Source organism: Lepidochelys kempii, chromosome 1, assembly GCF_965140285.1.
Source record: "Lepidochelys kempii isolate rLepKem1 chromosome 1, rLepKem1.hap1, whole genome shotgun sequence".
NCBI lineage: Eukaryota > Metazoa > Chordata > Testudines > Cheloniidae > Lepidochelys > Lepidochelys kempii.
Window position 1 is genome coordinate 269521320 of NC_136380.1, and position 20920 is coordinate 269542239.

Consider the following 20920-nt stretch of genomic DNA (forward strand, 5'->3'; position numbering starts at 1 on the left):
CATCCTGAGTGCATTTCACAGCATCTCTGGTTCTTCTCCCTTTGCAGATAAAAACTCTGCTTCTCTCTCTCTCTCTCTCTCTCTCTCTCTCTCTGTGTATGGTGGAAAGATTTTTTTCAAAGAGGAAAGTTCTGGAGTGTTTTCAAAAGCCAGTCAGACTCGGGCTTCACCTAATCTCCTCTGGAAGTTCATTCCATAGCCAGAGCCCCTCAACGAATAGTGCTTTGAAAATCACAAGAAGAGTTTGGGATGTTATATATTGGTATATATGGTTGAAAGTGCAGACTATTTACCCAATGACTAGGTTCAGACTAGTGAGGCAGACACTATGCAGGCCCTTTTTCTTTTTTATCCATTATTATTTAACTATTGCAATGGTGCCCAGAACCAGGGTCAGGACTCCATTGGACTAGCTGCTGTACAAACACATATAAAGACACGGTCACTGCTCCCAGAGACCTTGCAGTCTATGCTGTGAATGATCCTGGTTCTGTTTTCCTTCACTAGGTCCATGGAAGGTGCATGTGTAAGCACAATACAGCAGGCCACCACTGTCAGCTCTGTGCTCCACTCTACAATGACCAGCCCTGGCAGGCTGCAAATGGCAAAACTGGAGCCCCAAAAGAATGCCGATGTAAGTAACTGATTGATGAAAGTGCCTCAAGACTGTCAGCATAAATGAAATTCCTTATCACACCCCTTTCTCTGATATTTCAAAAAGGTACCCAATAGCCAGACGACAGACAGCTGTTTGTGAAGTAACTTAGTGAGTAGAGAACCAACGCCAGCACCCACCACGTGTTTAAACATTGGTAACTGCTCTGTTTGCAAAGCTGCTAGCATGTAAATTCTACCAAGAACATGTTAGGTATTTGCTTAGCTTTCTTGTGGAATCAAAGCATAACTACTTGAGATGCTGAGCTTCTATTGCAGGCACAGTGCCGTTAAATAGACTGTACTGGACACTGGATGAGAGACAGAACTACAGATAAAGCGTTGGCACAGCTTTCAGTGTCTGGCTTTTCAGTATAAAGTAGAATCAGCCACAACTAACAACTGTTTGTATAATACACTATAAATTAATGAAGATGTACTTTTGTTGGGGGGAGGGGAGGCGTTATTTTTCCATTTTAGGTATTGCCAGGAGATTTTAAATGTTGGTATTTAATATCTAATGTTAAAGATTAAGGCCAACATTGTTTAAAGTGTCCACTAATTTGGTGTGCATGAAGTTCTGGGTGCCTAACTTGTCACTTTTAGGGCTGGGTTTCAGAGTTTCTAAGTACTCGTATTTCCAAATGAAGTGAACAAGAGCTGTAGGCACTCAGCAGCTCTAGCAGAATCAGCTCTGAAGTGTCTTAGCTGGTGCCACTCAATAAATCCACAACTCTAGTTGTTGCTATATACACAGGGCGTTCTCCAGAAAGGCCTCAGGGCTTCGGAATGTCCTCCTGCCCCTGGTCTGAAATAGCTCAGATTTGCCATCTTGCATGTTTTCCCTGGCTTTTGAAGGCATTGGGGTAGACTGAAATACTGGCCAGTGTGTTGATGTAGTATTATTTGTATTTAGAGCTGCTCCTGGATAGAAGGGTGAGCTGACTGCAATTTGTGTTTCATTTTGGAATATTCAATGATTGGCGGATTTCTCAGACCCTGTGTATGTGTAACCCTTGTGCTTTATACTGCAGTCGTTTATTTTTCAGTCCAAAGTTTCAAAGCCAAACCTTCTGCCCGTGAATCATGTTCTCTTCCTCCCTCCCTCTCAGTCGCTCTTGTATTTATAACATTTTCTGCTGAGCTCTGGTTGGCTCATGTCTCAGACAGAAATTCTGTAAGACCTGCCTGACCATAATGATGACTTTCTATGAAGATTTAAGAAATCTACTGAATATGCTCAGTAGATACCACATGCTTCTGGATGTCTCTGGACATCTGCTCTCTGAATATGTGCAGAGACACAGATAATTTGGACATATCCATTCACCTTGCCAACGCTACTCTCTTTTTCTTTGGACTTAAAAATAAGATGTTACTTTATATAGTATATACTTGCATTTGGGCCGTCTTTTATTGTTCTAAATTGAAAGAAAAAATAAAATAATAATTAAAGAATTTGATGAAAGTGTCATTCTCTAGAAGTAACAAATTCGTGATTGAAAATCATAAAACTATAGAAATGTAGGGCTGAAAGGGACCTCCAGAAGTCATCAAGTCTAGCCTCTGTGCTGAGGCAGGACCAAGTATACCAAGACCATCCCTGACAGGTGTTTGTCCAACATGTTCTTAAAAACCTCCAATGATGGGGATTCCACAACCTCCCTTGAAAGCCAATTCCAGAGCTTAACTATCTGTATAATCAGAACGTTTTTCCTTACATCTAACCTAAATCTCCCTTGCTGAAGATTAAGCCTATTACTTCTTGTCCTACCTTCAGTGCACACAGAGAACAGTTGATCACCATTCTCTTTACAACAGCCCTTAATAGATTTGAAGATTGTTATCATGTACCCCCATCCATCTTTTTTTCTCAAGGCTAATGTTACCCAGTTTTTAAAATCTTTTTTCATAGGTCAGGCTTTCTAAACCTTTTATAATTGTTGTTCCTCTCCCGGGACTCTCTCCAATTTGTCCACATCTTTCCTAAAGTATGGCACTCAGAACTGGACACAATACTCCAGCTGAGGCCTCACCAGTGCCTAGTACAGCAAGACTCCTGTGTTTTACATGCAACACCCCCGTTAATACACACCAGAATGGTATTGGCCTTTTGTGTAACTGAATCACATTGCTGACTCATATTCGAGTTGTGATCCACTCTAACCCTCAGATTCTTTTCAGCAGTATTACCACCGAGCCAGCTATTCCTCATTTTGTAGTTGTATATTTCATTTTTCCTTCCTAAATGTAATACTTTGCACTTGTCTTTATTAAACTTCATCTTGTTGATTTCAGACCAGTTCTCCAGTTTGTGTAGCTTGTTTTGAATTTTAGTCCTGTCTTCCAAAGTGCTTGCAACCCCCCTCCACCCCCCCCGCACATATCTTGGTGTCATGTGCAAATTTTATAAGCATACTCTCTACTCCATGATCCAAGCAGGGGTGAAAGTAGCACAGAGGACTTACCAGTACAGGGGCCTGGCTCCGGGCCCTTGGAAGGGTTGGGGCCTCGTGCGGAATGGGCGGGGCTGGGGTGGTCAGCCTCCCCCAGCCAGCCCATCTGCGCTGCCTGGCCCATGCTGCCCGGGGTTCCGGCGGTGATTTAAAAGGGCCCAGGGCTCCAGCCACTGCCATGGTAGCAGCGGCAGCTGGGAGCCCCTGGGCCCTTTTAAATTGCCGGGCCCAGGGGCAGCCGCCCCTTTTACCCTCCAGGTCCCTACCAGCAGGGCTGCTGCCCGGGGTTGTGTGGCAGCAATGTTAAAGCACTGCTGCGGTAGCACTTTAACATTGGCAGCATACAGGCCAGTACCGGCAGCCCCTTCTTACCGGTACTCCCAGCCCCTACTGGCCTACTTTCACTCCTGTATCCAAGACATTATGAAAATATTGAATAGTACTGGACCCAAGACATCTGTGAGATCCAACTAGATATACCCTCCCAGTTTGACATCAGAACATTGATAACTACTCTTTGAGTACAGTCTTTCAAACAGTTGCGCACTGACATGATAGTAATTTCATCTAGACCAGGGGTGGAAAAACATTTTGGCCTGAGGGCCACCTCTGAGTATAGAAATTGTATGGTGGGCCATGAATGCTCAGGAAATTAACAATTCAGAGATATTCAAATAATCTTTATTTAATAAAGATACATTTTAGTGGAAATAAACATTAAACCTCACTTACTATTATAAATATACTGTCATAAAGTATTACAATAATTAAACCAAACTTACCTCCTTTCCAATCCCTCTTTGATTAATGTGAACAATGCAGCCTGCACTCCCTGGCCAACTACTCTTTGGTTTATCTTCAACAATGGAAAATTAACACTATTAAAACAGCAGAGTCACCTAAGCCAACAAGTAGCAGACACATGGGCTTGCACCTTCCAGGCTCTGGTAGCACGTTTGGGTTGTGCAGCTGCAGTAACATGCATTCCCTCACGTAGGTTCCACCTGAACACGTGGGAGCGTCGGGCAGGCAGAGCGGGGCAAGCCCCCGACCCCACTCCCTGGCAGGAGTGCCTGAGCAGGGCCAGCTCCTGACCTCGCTCCCGGGGGGCCAGATTAAAAGGGCTGAGGGGCCGGAGTTTGCCCACCTCTGGTCTAGACCTCATTTTCCTAGTCTGCTTATGAGAATGTCGTGTGGGACTATGTCAAAAGCCTTACTAAAATCAAGATATATCACATCAACTGCTTCCTCCCATCCACTAGGCCAGTAACCCTGTCAAAGGAGGGAATTAGGTTGGTTTCCATGTTTTGTGATAATGTGAAAGTTCTTTATATATTTGAATTTATGAAGTTTTTATAAATGAGGCCCATTGTTCTAACATTTGGTTTTGAGTGCTTTATTTTTTATTTGCAAGGACCTTCAGCATACATCAGAATCCATATTATTTTCTTCCATGAGCATTCTGCATGTTACTCAAAACCATATCTACCGAGCCTGAACATAATCCGGTTAAATAAGAATAGGTGTTAATTTTGTAAATTTAAAGAAGTGTACCTAAGAAAATGAAGAAAATAAACAATATTGACAAGATGTTGAAGGACTTAAATTTTATTAAAATATGAATCCCTAATTCATTAGACTCAAACCAACATAACTCGCCTATGGCCCCCCAACAGGGCATGGGTCTCACTTGCAAGATTCCGTGAACAATTAGTTACACTGGAAATGCAAGTGCTGGTATAACTGGGTACTTTTTTTTAAAGACATCTGCTGGCCTGTATGTACATTTGATTTTCTTTGTTGCTTCTGCTACTGCTGTACTGTATGTTCATTTTTCAGCATTTGCATTAATCTTTTATACACACCACAATCTTTCCTCTTTTTAATGAGTCTTTTTGTTTCCTTTGGCTTGATCCCAGCATGTAAATGTAATGGGCATGCTGACATGTGTCATTTTGACATGGATGCATGGCTGGCCTCAGGGAATCGCAGTGGCGGAGTCTGTGATAATTGTCAACACAACACTGAAGGGCAGCATTGCCAACGTTGCAAGCCAGGCTTCTACCGAGATCTCAGAAGGCCTTTCTCTGCCCCAGATGCCTGCAAATGTAAGTCACTGTCAATTAACTGATAAAATACCAACTGAAACTTGAGGGTTAAATACTAGAAGACAAGATCCTCCCATCTTTTATTTGTGCTGCTTTAGCAGAGGGCTATAAGTTCTTAACAGTATATTTATTTCTTCATCTTTGGGTTTGTTTAATGCTATTTACAAAAACCAGTAGAGTTTGCCAGACTAGGGGTCAGCAGATGCTGTTAACAAATCAGCACTCTGGCTCTCTGTAATTTAGTATTATTTATACACTGGATTGGCTGACAGCTGCCTCTTCACTTAAATGAGGATTCCTGAGCATTCTCCTGCTGGAGAATTTTGGAGAACAGATCTCCGTATCGGCACATCTTCTTCATTAATGTTGGCAGAAGCCCTGAAATGGATGGTTTGACCAAAAGTGGATGGAATTAGCAAAAACCAACAACCCTAATTCATCTGACTCTCAGAAGCAGGTGGATCTGAAGGGGGAAATTTCCGTGTGAGTTAACATTATTCCAGCAAGTTTGACGCTGGTGGGACTCCTGAGTTATATAGTCCACAGGGAGATCCAAATGCAAAAATCACCCAGGAACATTCTGAGGATTTGTGACTTGTAGAGAACTTCAAATCCACAAACCACATTCAATGGATTACACTGAGAGAGAAATGTAGTGAGCCAAGTAATGCTGTCAGCTACACAGCTACAAACTCCACTGATTTCACGAAATTTACACTGGCATAAGAGAGCATAATCTGGTGCTGTCACTTCATATGTGGCAGACAGAATCTGGCTCCTGTACTGTTAGTGTTGTTTAAGGGAAAATTGTATCCATCTTCTTCAGAAAGCACTGCAAGAATCCCTTCTCAGAGGAGAGAAATTGGCAGTATCCTTTGAAACTGTAGAGTTGCATTCTGTGGTTGAATATGGCATGTGGCTCCCATTGGCTTCACTTGGAGTTGTGTGGCAACTAACCTTTTCATCTCACTGGGCACTTACTTGTTCCACTGTGGCTTTCTGCTGCCCCAGCCAGCTAGCAGAGGGATCTAGTCTCCTCTGGATGTTTGATTTCACTAACTGGAGAGATGTGTGTCTAGCCCAGATAATACACCTTGTATAGTTTACCAACCTGATTCCTCTTAGAATACATTTTATGAAAATGTATGTGACCTCAATCCTTCATTACACAGGTAAATAATATTTTCATGTTATAATATATAGACAACACATTTCTTAAATACTTTTACTTCAAATATTTTCCTAGTATCCCTTTGCCTACTTCCATTACCTACTTTGCAGTCTCTAGTCTCTTCATCTGTGATATCAGATATTTTTCTTCAATAATTATTGCCAGGTCATATACAAGGGTGTTTTTGTTTTGTACTCCCATTCAGAAAGTACGGGTTAGAACCCTGGATTCAGCCACTCACTTTCTAGGGGTCTTTTCCAACTCCCATCTTCACTAGGAAAAAAGGTGCATTCTTACCTCATATTAACTGACACATGGCAACTATCACGAGGTAAAATCCATGAAAAGGCAATTTTCAGATGACAGCAGATCACACTAAATGCTTTGGGGGAACCTAGGATTTATGTTGGCCTGATGTGTTAGAGGTACAACTGCCATGTCTTCACTAGGATTTTACCTCATGTTTGTTACCACACCTTTTTTTCTCGCGAAGACAAGGTCACTGAAGCCAATCTAAGTTTTTGCATTGACTTCAATGGGAGTTGAATGTGGCCTTGGGAGCACTGGAGAAGCAGCAAAATCCACCTTGGAGATAGAAGGAGTGGGTTGTATCTGTACACTGGTAGTGCCCGTTGCTTGACAAATCTAGGAACTGAACTGAAACGTTTTACAAAGAGAGTATCATTCAGTCCTCCCAGGTCTAATAGTTCCAGTGCAAACCTTGCCTAGTTTGGGAAGGGCCATTACTGACTGGGGTCTAGCACAGAGAAAACCTGCTTGCAAAAATAAGTATCAGTGTAATTATTGGAAAGTTCCACTCCAAAATGGAGATCATGATTCAAATGGAAAAATTCCAGTGTGTATAGAAAAAATCAAACTAACAATCAACCGTCATGTCACAGAATTAATTATCTGTAAGTATTACCGCTGACACTAAATCCTAAGAGACTGCTAAGATCCTGGCTAAAAAGCTTAGCAATCTTGGCAGGAGGCAGACTTATGCAGATGATATGATTAATGGATATTTTTACTGACACAATGGTGGACATAAGCCCTATGTCACGTCAGTCACGTCAGTTTCCTTCATCACTGACCCTAACGTTCTACTTTTTTCATGCATTTCATTTTTAAAAAGTGCAAAATGTTATATGCCTGACATCAAGGCTAGGATTTTGTCCCCTAACATTGTCTCTTAAAAAATGTCTCCAGAAAATCCATTTAAAGAACCCTCTATGTTTAGGAACTCTGTGGTATTTAAATCCCAAAGATAATGTATGTTTAAAATAACCCATAAGACAGCAATTATTACAGTAAGACAAAGTCTTAATAATTTACCTTTTTCATTAATAGTGTCTACTTTGCTACTGTTATTATTTGAGAACATATTAGGGCTTGTCTACATGGAGATTCAGGAAAATTAATCCAAATTAACTAAAGGTGTGAATTTGAAGTGGATTAGTTAAACCACATTAAATCCCTGTGTGTCCTGAATGCAGTTTCGTTTATTCACTTTGGAAGTGAATTAAGATAAACTGAATTAAGGTCAGTTTATTTCTGAATGACGGCGTTCACTCAGGGGTTTAATGCAGTTTAACTAATCCACTTCAAATTGGCTATGTCTACACTACCACTTAAATCAGTATAAGGGCTAATCTACACTGGCAATGCTAAAATGCTACCACAGCAGCGCTTTAACGTGCCTTGTGTGGTCGCAGCGCAGCGCTGTGAGAGAGCTCTCCCAGCGCTCTAAAAAACCCACCTCAATGAGGGGTGTAGCTCCTGGTCACTGTCTACACTGGCACTTTACAGCCTTGCAACTTGCTGTGCTCAGGGGCGTATTTTTTCACACCGTGAGCGAGAAAATTGCAGCTCTGTTAATTGCCAGTGTAGACAAGCCCTAATTTATGTCGCTCAGAGGTGTGAATAAGCCACCCTCCTCTGCGGCATAAATTACACCAACCTAAATGCCAGTGTAGACAGCACTATGTTGGTGGGAAAGCTTCTCCTGCCAACAGAGCTACCGCCGCTCATTGAGGATGGATTAATTAAATCGACAGGAGAGCTCTCTCCCATTGACTTACAGCCGCTCCACTGCATCGATGCAGCTGTGCCACTGCAAGCTCTCTAGTGTAGCCATAGCCTTAGTTAATTTGGATTAATTTTCCTGTGTAGACAGGCCCTTAGTTACAGAACATTGAGTATTTGTTCAACTCAATAAAATAATTTTGACAGAATTAAGCTGATTTCATGAAGATTTATATAACTTTAGAATGTTACACTTCACATAGGACATTACAACAAACTCAAATTAATAGGGCAAAGGTGACTTTATTTGGGGGAGGCAAAGACTTGAAATCTCCTATAAATGCTCTTCTGGATACCCCACAACTCCAGATTCCCCTTAGTGCTTTCCTTTTTGACCTCCTCCTCTTGGCCAGTTTACTTTCCATTCCAGAACGGGCCACGCAGCTAGAGCTGGGCAGGAAATTATTTTCCCCATCCTGTTAGAGTTTGAGATTTCAGATTTTTTTCTCTCTTCCGGAATGGTACGAAAATCAAAATCTCAGAACTTTTCACTCACTGATAATCCAGATAACTAACTAAATAGATACATTTGGAGTGGATCAATTGGAACATTGTGTTTCAATAATTTTGAAGCATTTTGTTTCAGTTTTGACTTTTTAAACTTCTTTAGAATAAACTACAATTTTAAAACAAAATCATTTCAAATAAAAAAACTAAACTTTTTTTTTAAAAAAATAGAAATGGGGCCTTTTTGATAATTTTTAAACTTTTTTTTTAATTGAAGCAGGAAGTTTGTCAAAACTGACCCTTTCTTGCAAATAGTTTTGGTTTCGATGAATCAGTGTTTTCTGACAAAAAATATTTCTTTGGAAAATTTCCAATCCTGTCTCAGCAACTCCTTCTACGCCCTCCATTCCTGTCTTCACACCCATCAGAGCCTTACAAGCAGCCATCTTCATCTGTGGGGAGCTCACAGTGCAGTACTGGGGGATGGGGGACACAGAGAGTGTAATGTTTCAGGTGAGACTGGTGTTTCCTGTATGGAATATTTCAGTGCCCCAAAAGTTTTCAAGAGTCTTCCTCATAGAGGGTTAGTGGTATTTTGGTTAGCTCCAGTGAACAGCAAATGAATGAACATGGTTAGATGAACCTACATAATTCTGATTAAAGTCTGTGCATGAAACGTTTCAAAGTCTTGTGTTGTGCATGGTTTGTAGTAACAAGGGACATGTCTGATAACCTTATATTCTTATAGAGAAGACTGTAGAATGCTGTACTTAGCTCAAATCAACATTATTGCTCAACCACAGAGTAGCAATGAAAATTAAAACAGCACCAAGGTCAAAGTAAATAAAGGAGTTGTTAGGCCATAATCTTTAAAGATACTTTTAGGTTAGTAATGTATAATATTTGCTCAGGAGAAGGTGTGTACCAGATAAAACAAGGCATTCTACCATTTAACATAGCAATCTGACTGAAGGTAACTCCCTTTCCCTTCCCCTACCTCCAGTTTTATTTTATATCCCTCATGGATTTTGAAGTCCCAGCTACAGTGTAACCAGGGACAAGAAATCAAGTTTCATAATTGCTGAGTTTCTTTTTGCTTTTGCAATACAGGGCTTTTAGGGTAAATATTTGGTGTTTCCAAAGGTCACTGGCAGCTCCAAAAAACAAAACCTTCATTCATAACACAGAGCTAAGGAGGAACTCCTGATCCTCATTGAAGTCAATGACAAAACTCCCATTGACTTCAACAGGTGCAGGATTTCAGCCTAGATGTTTCCCCACACAATCCTATTCCCATACAGCACCTCCCAAGCAAAGACAGGCAGCTGATTAATATTTTCACTTTGTAGATGCTGAGCTCAAAGTATTCTTATGTATTACACTGTGTGTTGCTATCTCAATGCCACTACGTTTGAATATGAGGAAGAGAATGCTCTGTCTCCTGGTGTATTTCGCCATAGCTAGCCCTGGAGCACAGACTGACAGTCTTGTTGAGGGGGCCAGGTCAGATGACCTAACAGCCTTTTCCCCTCTCTTACTTCCATGATTCTATGGTCCTTTGCATTGTGCATGGTACAGTCTCCGCAATGTGAAAGCCACATTTTACCCGTGTGATAGGAATTCCCCTGAACCATCTCTCTAAGGTTATAAATATATTCTCCAGGAAGCAGCATCCAATCTACCCATGTCCACAGATTCTCACTGCTCCATGCTCCAGTGGCCTCTGCTGCTTTATTGTTTTCCCCAGCTGCTTCAGCTTCTCCAACAGACTTCTGTATTTGGGATAGGATAGTTGGTTGGAGAAAACAGAGTCCAGAAGCAGCTCTAAGAGGAGCAGATCATCAGGCCACAGACAGTAATAGCTGTAACTGCCAAGCTCCAAGTCATCAGTATTGCTTTAGAATTAATTTCCTGCTGTGTCCCAACCCTACACATACTGGGACATTTACCTTCTTCTTTTCATGATGTCCTTGTTTTGTCTGGATATTTAGCTGTTTGTTTGTCTCTGTAATGTGAAGTGTCTCATAGACTCATAGATACCAAGGTCAGAAGGGACCATCATGATCATCTAGTCCGACCCTCTGCACAACGCAGGCCACAGAATCTCATCCACACACTCCTGCAATAAACCTCTCACCTATGTCTGAGCTATTAAAGTCCTCAAATCATGGTTTAAAGACTTCAAGGTGCAGAGAATCCTCCAGCAAGTGACCCGTGCCCCATGCTACAGAGGAAGGCGAAAAACCCCCAGGGCCTCTTCCAGTCTGCCCTGGAGGAAAATTCCTTCCTGACCCCAAATATGGCGATCAGCTGAACCCTGAGCATATGGGCACGACTCACCAGCCAGATACCCAGGAAAGAATTCTCTGTAGTAACTCAGATCCCACCCCATCTAACATCCCATCACAGGCCATTGGGCCTATTTACTATGAATGTCTATTGCATTTATTCTGTACCGTTGTGGGGTGCACTTTATTTCTTTATGGCATTTCACAGTATGTGCCTATCCTAGGCTCTAATCACATATACATTATACACAGTTATTGTATTTTCAGAACTACATGCAAACTATCCACATTAACTCAGCATCAGCCTTTGTGTTCCCCCTCAATATTGAAACCAGCTGGAAGCTGATTAGGCTCTTAGTGCTACATAGAACAGCTTCAAAGCTACTCTAAATTGCACCATCTGCTCCTGTCCAAGAGAACATTCTGGGATTTAGCCTACACTAGAAAAGTTGGCCAATCTAGCTGTCCTGGGAAACCCTCATACTGTAGACACACCCTTTTCTGGCAAAGGATGGCTTTAGGTAGCGTAGCTTGTACCAGTTTCCCAAACATGAGCTGTGCCAGCAAAAGCACCTTTTTGCCAGTATAAATGCATGTACATTAGGGTTTTTGCCAGTATAAAAATACCATAAAAATCACACACCCCCAACTGACCTTGGTATGCCAACAAGCAGTCAGGGATCATCAGAATGATGGGACAGTAAAGCCTCATCCTCTTTCCCCCAGTCACACCCCACAGGCTGGGCTCCAGCATAGGAGATGGTGTAGCAAATCCCCAGGTAGTGGGCTAAGCCAGTGTTATAGCTGCTTTCCACTACCAAAGTGGCAGAAGGGGGCCATAGCAGGACCAAGGGTCAGATCCAGCAGGTGTGAAAAAATATTACCGACATGCCAAGGAGGCAGAAGAAGATGTATCTTGGAAGGTAAAGAAGAAAGCAACTAATTACCCACCTCCATTTTATCACACACCTTCCTGTTGCTTTTCTTGATAACCCACCTTCTCCTTCTTGGCCCTGTAACTTACTCATTTTGTGCAACTACTGGGCCAGACCTTGGGGCTCACTTTTTGTGCACCTGGTGCAACTCAGGAGGAAAAGGGTTACAAAGGATTGTAGGACCCTGGGTGGGTGCCAAGCATAACAGAGAACAGCCTCCTAGGCCAGGCCTTTCCAGCTGGGAATCACCAAGGCATACCCTTTACACTGGGGGCGCTAGCAAGGGGGTGGCTTACGTCACCAGTGAATTCCCCTATGCATGGGGAATTCTCAGGGGGCCTTTCAGATAGGTCTTGTAGCTGTTTTGCACTGGTACGCTGGTACAAAGCAGCCTTAGCAGATAACAGGCCTGATGGTCTGACTCCCTGAATGCCAGATCAGTGGACTTTACACTATTTTCCTGCTTACATCATTTTCTGACCATATTACATGCAACGTGTAGCTTTTGCACAACAGTTTGCTTTCTCCACTGAATTTGACCCTAAGGGTTCTGTGGGAGTTGCATCCAGTTACACCAGGTCTAAATTTGGTCCCATAAGTATGTAATTACCTTTATTCTGTGGTTATAGTAGCGCTGATCTTCATCCTAGTTAAGATTAGCAAAGAATAGTGTGAATTTGCTTGAATAATCTTTCTGGCCCTTAGTCTCTAGGAAATGAAAATATTTCGTTTTGTGGGAGAGGGGAAGTTGAAAGTTTGCAAGGCCTCTTTTATAATTTGCATGGCAGTTTCCCCAGCGTCTAAAGGCAACTCTGACATGTCCAAAAGAGACTTTTAAGAGAACCCTCCCTCAGGTGGCTAAAGGAAAAATGATTCTGCAGTCCAGCTATACTTCTGAGCTACAGTGTCAAGAATACTTGTGAATGCTGATTTTAGGGGCAAATTGCCAGGAGCTATTTCCAAATCTCAAAATATAAATGCACAAAAATGTAGGTGAGCAAATGTGAGGATGAGGGGTCTTTGAAAATTTGGCACTTACTGGGTTGTAATATGGAAGTTAAAAATAAAATCATCTAAATGTGCCTCTCTGATTCAGTCAAGTTCCCTCTTATGCTCAGACTGGATCTTTGCTAACAGCTTTCGAAGGAGTAATTTTAGCTGCTAGCCATGGTATTGCAGAGTCCATTAAGTGATGGGAACTGGGTCTCCAAACTGCAGCTCTTAGGAAAAAATGGAGAAAATTTTGGCTAAAATGTAACATACTCGACCAGATTCATCCCTGGCCTAAGGCAGTACAATTCCATTGACTTCAGCAGAGTTGAATCCATGTATGTCACTGGTAAATTTAGCCCATTGAGTGCATGAGACCAGAAGAGTGTAGGACACTTTCTTTCCCCCTAAGGGGGTTGAGAAATTCCATAAATATCCATGGCATCAAGTAAGAAAATAGCACGTTCGGATGCATGTGTCAAGTGTAAAATACCTGACAGCCTTGAGGAGAAAGATATGCGAGCCTCAGTGAGCACTGCTGAAAACTATGCTATTAGAGGTACTGGAGTCTATTGCCTGCAGCTAGTTATGCAGTTTGTGGAGAGGATTTTTAATCTTATTTTCTATAATTATATTTTGTTTGGGAAAGAAGGGGCGGAGCGGGGGTTATTTTATTTATTTTGGCGTTGTTGGGTTTTGGGGTTTTTTTTGCAAACATGCTGGAGCCACAGTCAGTACTGTCAATTGAGTGCCAATATTAAAGGCTGACTTAGTATGTTAAAACTGCAGTTCAGATACGTCAAAACCTGGAATTTCTGGAAACCACAAAAACGTCATCATGTCAGAATCAAAGATACGTGCATAACCATAAGTGTTCTAAGGCAAAGCATGGCTGTGCTCTATATAGTGCCTTTCTTTGTGCTGCCTCCACAGCAGAAAAGGAAAAACCCCTTGGCTGGTTGAAAACGTTCTGCCCAAACTGTTTTTGATAGAAATTTGCGGTTTTGGATAAATGAAAATTTTCACTTTCTGTGAAAAATGTTGATTTTTTTTTGTCAAAAAAAGAATGCCTGAAAACTGAAATATTTAGCTTTGGAAATGATACTGTGGTGCCTAATGGATTTGCCATTCGGTTGACTCATGTCCCAATTCTCCTGTATGGGCTGGGCTCCCTGGCTGGACTACATCTCCCATGGTGCACCACAGCTAGGGACTCCCATGATATACAGCCTCCCCTCTCTCAGAAGACTGTAATGCACCATGGGACTGTAATGCATCTGACCAGGGAGCCCCAGACTACAATGGAGAATGAGAGCATGAGGCATCCAAATGACAAGCCCCATGAGGCACCCCAGCCAGGTGTTTCCAGATCAAATTATTTTGGTTTTCAGCCTAAATTTTTTGGTATTTGAATTTGCACCCAAAAAAAAAACAAAAAACCCCTTGAAAAAAAAATCCCCTATTTAAAACTTTTCCAGCCCTCTGTATGTTGGATGCCAGCGACAGCAAAGGGAGGCCTAGATTACAGATGGAAAAACATGTTAAAGGGGAGAAGAAGTCCAACCCCTTCCTATGTAGAGTTTCCTCCAAATTTTTTCATTCTGGAATGTGGGATTTGTCCAAACCGCCCCCTCTCTTTCCCCAAGAAGAAAAACGTCACCTTGCTCTCTAATAATCCCTGTGGTTGCCACATTGACCCACTCTGATGGTCTTCAGAAAGAGCCACATCTAGCTCTTTCCATGCAAATGGAGAGAAGCTGCAATGTGAGGCTGTTTAGCAGGGAAGAGGAAAATGGAAGAAGAGTGAAGAGGACCCTTTCCTTGTTCAATAATAACAATGAGTCTTTTCAGTTTTTTGGCAACAAAACCTTACACAAACGCAGAAAAATCCATGTTTAAAGGTCTGTACAAGAGCTGGATGGCGTTTGTATACAGCCTGACCCTTTGTTATCAGTGCCCTAATTTTTTATTCAGCATTTCAAAATAGCCACTTTGTTTTTAAATGCCAGAAAATAACTAAATTTTACCCATCACTCATCTAAGTTAAAATGACTTTTTCAAAGCTTCTTGCAGCAAGAGAATCATGAATTGTTACTTAAGAAAGCAGTTGTGTTAGGATTCTTTTTTGTAGAATATACAATAATGATCCAAGTCCTGATTCAACAAGGTACTTCGGTGCAAACTTTAAAGTTAGGCATGTGCTTAAGTACCTTGCTGAATTGGGGCCCTGGAGTTATAAGCTAACTGACGTAGTACTTTTCACTTTTGGCAAAACATGACACGAAACCAAGCTAGCTTGACTAATTATAATACAACAGAAGTTAAAGTCTTGTCATTTCTAGAGGGAATTCCTCTGGTCAGGTTCATACAAGTAAGGAGAATAAAGTCCAGAAACAACATGATTATTATTAGAACCGCAGGAGGTTTGGCATGTGTCTCACACTATTTCAAGCAAAAGTTTTGTTTTATTGTCAGGTCACATTTCATGTAATGATTGGAAAATGTCTGTGTTGTGCCAGTCCAGCAACTCTGGGTAAACTTTCAGTAATGTAGCAAACATATTTCCTCTGGTAACTATGTCAGCCTACTAGTCCTCGCTCCCCAGTAGTGTGAAATAATAAGCACATCCAGTTCACCCATGCGTTGGGTGAGCTAATCTGTTTGCTCTGCATTCATATCTAGCATTGCTAGCTTTCCAACACCAATACTCTTACATGATGTACCTGCTTTGTACTGCAGTGTGTTCCTGCCACCCAGTTGGATCAGCCATGCTTCCTTTCAGCACTAATACCTTCTGTGACCCCAGCAACGGTGACTGCCCCTGCAAACCTGGAGTGGCAGGTCCTCAGTGTGACCGGTGTATGGTGGGATACTGGGGCTTTGGAGAGTATGGCTGCAGACCGTGTGACTGTGCTGGAAGCTGTGACCCACTCACTGGTGACTGCATCAGCAGGTGCGTGGACAGACATGCTATTTCTCTAGACTCACAAATGCAAATAGATCATGGACCTTCATATCCCAGGTATGTTCAATAAGTGTTGATTATTTTAGATAGACCTTATTGTTTGGATTGGTACTACAGAAAACCTGATGTTACACACAATTTATAAATGGATACTGAGCCAGATTGGCTTCCTCCTATGGAGACACCTATTGGACAGAGTCAGAGAAGACTAAATGCTCCATCTGATTACCTGGCACAGTTTCCTGCGAAACATCTCATGGCGTTTGATGGGAGGGCTTTTGCTGTCTGCAGGGTTAGCAGGGGACAATACCTTCCAAGACTTCAGTTCTAGAGGAGCCACAGGGAAGGAGCCATCTAGATACATGGAAGAAGAAACTATCTGCATGGATGGCTGCCCCGCTGTGTTTCTTTACTGGCCCAACTATCCCCTTGTGACAGCAGGGCAGTAGCTGGAGCTGTGCTGCCATTGTCTGGGTTGCCTTGCTCTATAGCAGTCCCAGAGGGGAGCCAGAGAGTTAGTAGAGCAGGGCTGAACATGGGTGGTGCTGTAAAACTTAGCCAATCCTTGACTCACTGGTGCCCCTCCTGTGTCCCCTCTTCCTGTGCCCATGTGGAACACAGAGCCCATGGATGACCATCAAAGTAGTTTCCATGGAGCCCAGGAGGAAATCCGTCCACCCTGATGTGCATATGCACAGGGGATGTACTGCCCTACCATATTTATATTTATTATATTGTAGGGCCTCAGAGTTCAGCCAGTCACAGTTTTATGGGATACGGAAGCAGGATCTTGGGTTAGAAATACGTTTAAGTTATTAACAATAATATGTCAGGAGAATGGCCCATTTTATTATAGTATCATGGGTCATGACTAAGCCTAACATTTTGTCACAGATATTTTTAGTAAAATTCATGGACAGGCCACAGACGAAAAAGAAAAATTCAAAGAAAAAAGAAGCCGTGACTGTCCCTTCAATGGGACTTTTACTAAAAATATCTGTGACAAAATGGGGATCTGTGGATCCCCATACCGCCTGAAGCGGGGGAAGCTGCGCAGGGGCTAGGAGCCACCAGCAGCAGCTGGGGACTGCGGGGTACCCCCACCACCCACAGCACCGGGGGCCGTGGCTGCTGGGAGCTTGGGAACACTGCCGCCAACAAACTCGGGGCTTCCCCTGCCTGCCGTGAGCTCAGGGATACCCCCACTGTCTGCAGTGGCCAGGAGCTGCAAGGGTTCCGCCACCCATGAGCTCAGGGGTTCCCCCGCCGCCCATGCTGCCAGGCGCTCAGAGGTTCCCCCGTCACTGCTGCCAGAAAGTTCAGGGGTTCCCCAGCCGCCCCTGCCACCTGGGAGCTCACGGTTTCCCTGGCTGTCCACAGCCACTGGGCGTTTGGGGTTCCCCTGCCACCCACAGCGGCCGGGAGCTTGGGGTTCCCCCAGCCACTGCAGGGTTCCCCCACCGCCTGTGGTGGCCAGGAGTTGCGGGGTACCCTACGGCCTGCTGCCAGTGGGCAACCCTGCAGTTTCCCACCACTGAAGTCACAGAGGTCACTGGAAGTCACGGATTCTGTGACTTCCACTGCCTCCGTGACTAAATCATAGCCTTAGTCATGACATATGACTCCCCTTCCTGACATCTGGTGCTGGTACTTTCAGGTTCTTAAAATTTTTGTGCGGGAGGGGGGTTCCATACATTTGAAGGAAGATTGAAGTCCTGTTCCCATTAAAGTTAATCACAAATGTCTCATTGACTTAAATGGACCAACGTCAAGCCCTAGCTTGTATGCTAGAGAAGAACATATTTTAAATCAAACCATCTCAGGAGGCCTAGGTTACCAATTGCCATCTCTAGGCCAGGCTGGCTGGTGTCTGCCTGGTGGGTCTTGCCCACATGCTCAGGGTCTAACTGATCCCCATATTTGGGGTCAAGAAGAAATTTTTCCCTGGATCAGATTGGCAGAGACTCTGGGTTTTTTTACCTTCCTGTGCAGCATGGGGCACAGGTCACTTGCAGCTTTAAAGCAGTGTAAACGGTGGAGTCTCTGTAACTTGATGTCTTTAAATCATGATTTGAGGACTTCAGTAATTCAGCCAGATGATATGGGACTAATACAGGAGTGAGTGGGTGAGGTTCTATGGCCTGCATTGTGCAGGAGGTCAGACTGGATGATCATGATAGTTCCTTCTGACCTTAAAGTCTGTGAGTCTCTGAGCTGTACAGACAGATCCTTCTGTGGACCTTGTATATTCACTGAGATTATATATTACATACAAATTCTTAAATATATATTTTATACCAAATGTGGATCCATAACACAAATCTGGGAGTTTACAATGATCAAGCTGTCACTGTCTAAAACTATTCATTTTTGTGTGTTTTACAATACCAATAAATCTGGAGAAACTTCATGGTAAATTTCTGAAAAATGGACTATTCATTGTGTGTAATAATTTTCTTGAATTTGTGGTATTTTCTATTGATTCCATGAGAAATGCCTCACAGTTTCCCTTTATTACAACAGTGCAGACATAGTCTGGCATCATGAAATTTCTGATTTCCGCTCTGTGTTTAACGAGAGTGAGCCAGCTTGGGGATGGGAGGACGAACAAGGATTCTCTGCTCTCCGGCATTCAGGTGAGATAGCTGATTCAAACATATTTCTTATCTCCCCTCCTATTACTAAGAGATTGTTCCTAATGAACCAGAAAAGGGTCTTTTAAAGTGATTTGTGAAAATGCAGCAGAGCGTTGCTTTGGATTAATGCCTTAGCAATGGTGGTAGCGAGGAATGTAATGTCCAACATTCAGTACTGTTCAACTACCAAAAAAAAAAAAGCCTAAGGAACATTGAAAGACTGACTTCGACCCACATACACAAGGATATCTAAAGTCTAGGCAGACAGTCCCATCTTAAAATCTGTGTGTAGGGGCTGATAGCTTGTGTAGGGGTTGATAGTTTGAGTATCTGCCTGGGTTTTCATCCTGAGCTCTGAATTCTCGGGCTTTTGCACATTTACATCAGAATACTTTTAAATGCTCTTTTCTTTTACTTTGTTTTTAATAACTCCTTTATGTGATATTTTCCCAGAGCTGTTATATTCTGTTGGGTAAATTGATGATAAAGTTATTTGAAGAATATGATATTGCCCAGATGAATTAGATATGTAATTAGGGAGTTTCTAAAACAAGAGTGACAACACAATAATTTTCTCAGACTATCATATGAAGTTTGGAAGCTGTTGTGGTTGATGACATGGTTACAGACTACCTCATGGTCCAGCTATGATTTCAACTGGAGAAGTTATTTTCCACTTGTCCTCCTAAAAAGTGTTGTGAAACATTGCTGGACCATATGAAAATTAGTAGGCAGTGTGGCCTGATTGTGCATCTCCTCTGCCTGTGAGCACTTATTCACATAACTAGTCTTAATGACTTCAGTGCACCTACTTTTGTGAGTAAGCATTCACCAGCAGAAGGTTTCCACAACTTGGGCCTTTGTGTTTTGCAGATTGACAGTACACCTTCTTCCTAAAGTCATTCTATCTTATCAAGTTAGTGCAAGTGCCACTTTCTGCATGTGCACTGAATTGCATGATAAAAATTCTGAGGACACATTAAGTGGGGAGAAAAAACCCTAGTGTCTGTCAATGAGACTTTTAAATAATTTTTTTTATTTCAAGAGCACAATAGCAATTAATCAGCCAAATACAGAATAACCATCTGCAACATTTTATTTTAAGCAAATTTTGACTGGTACAAATGCAAAGATAGAATCAGAAAAGACTCACTTCTTATTTTTATACTGTAATTCAAAATAGAAAGGTGGTATTTTTTCCCCTCCCATCAGATTTTATGCAAAAACTACTTCCTCTTAGGCTAAGATCTTCTGAACCTGGAGCTCAGTTTTCTAGCTGACCTCCTGAAACCCAATTTTCAGCTGACCTCCTGAAGATAGGGGGTTGGGCCTTGACCAAGAAAAATAATTAAGCGCTATGCTTAACTTTGAGCATGTGATCAAGTGTAGTTGATGTCAATGTGGTACTACACACAGGCACAAAATTAAGCTCCTGCTTAAGTGCATTGCTGGTTCAGGGGCTTAAAATGAAAACCCTGGCAAACAAATGGCAGCACTATAAGACTGTACTGCAGAGGAGCGAGCTATACTGGGAAGTCCTTGGGCTCAGGACTCCTTGCCTCACTCCTATGGCACGAATGGGGTGGATAGCTGGTGGATCTCCCCAACTGAGCATTCCTTTGGTGCAGGGGAATCCTTGTGTGGCACAGAGCCAGGGCCGGTGGGAGGTTGGAGAGTTTATATTATTAAAAGGTAAAAGTTGGAAGATTCCAATTTTAAAATAAATAAACTTGACATCTAATTAAAGGTAGCTTGGATGTTCTGAAAGACGAGCTTGTGCGTCCATCAAATGAGTGCTTTTCAAAATTGGGGAGATGGGCATGTGCTAGGGAAACGGATGCTCAGTTATGTCTCGCCTGGTGTTCTGTGGGTGTTTTCAAACCTTGTTATGGGCAGAGTTGTGTTAATGAAAATACAAGTAACCATTTGCCCATGCGGTCTGCCTGGGTCTGGCGCTTGGTTACCAATGCCTGCAGCCTTTGCGTTTTCGCTCCCTGTACAAGGCTGCAAATGGTGGTGGTGAGTTGTTCTTTTAAGATGTGCCTCATGTCTGCTGGGAAGTGATGGAGCCCTCAAAATCCTCTCACAAAAACCACTGAAGAGGCAATCATTGGGTAATGACTTTGTTGGCCTGATTCTCCTCTCACTTACTCAACTGTGAAGCAAAGTCATTCAAGGGAGGTCA

At 42.6% G+C, this 20920-nt stretch overlaps 1 protein-coding gene across 3 annotated transcripts in view; it reads left to right on the forward strand.

The window, feature by feature from the left end:
• NTN4 (netrin 4) overlaps window positions 1-20920 on the forward strand; it is a 97722-nt gene that overhangs the window by 66315 nt on the left and 10487 nt on the right. For all 3 annotated transcript variants that reach the window (XM_073327494.2, XM_073327493.2, XM_078851109.1), the window contains exons 4-7: window positions 508-634; window positions 5030-5218; window positions 15874-16087; window positions 18623-18735. In XM_073327494.2, coding sequence (XP_073183595.2) covers window positions 508-634; window positions 5030-5218; window positions 15874-16087; window positions 18623-18735 — 643 coding nt within the window. The remainder of the gene's footprint in view (window positions 1-507; window positions 635-5029; window positions 5219-15873; window positions 16088-18622; window positions 18736-20920) is intronic.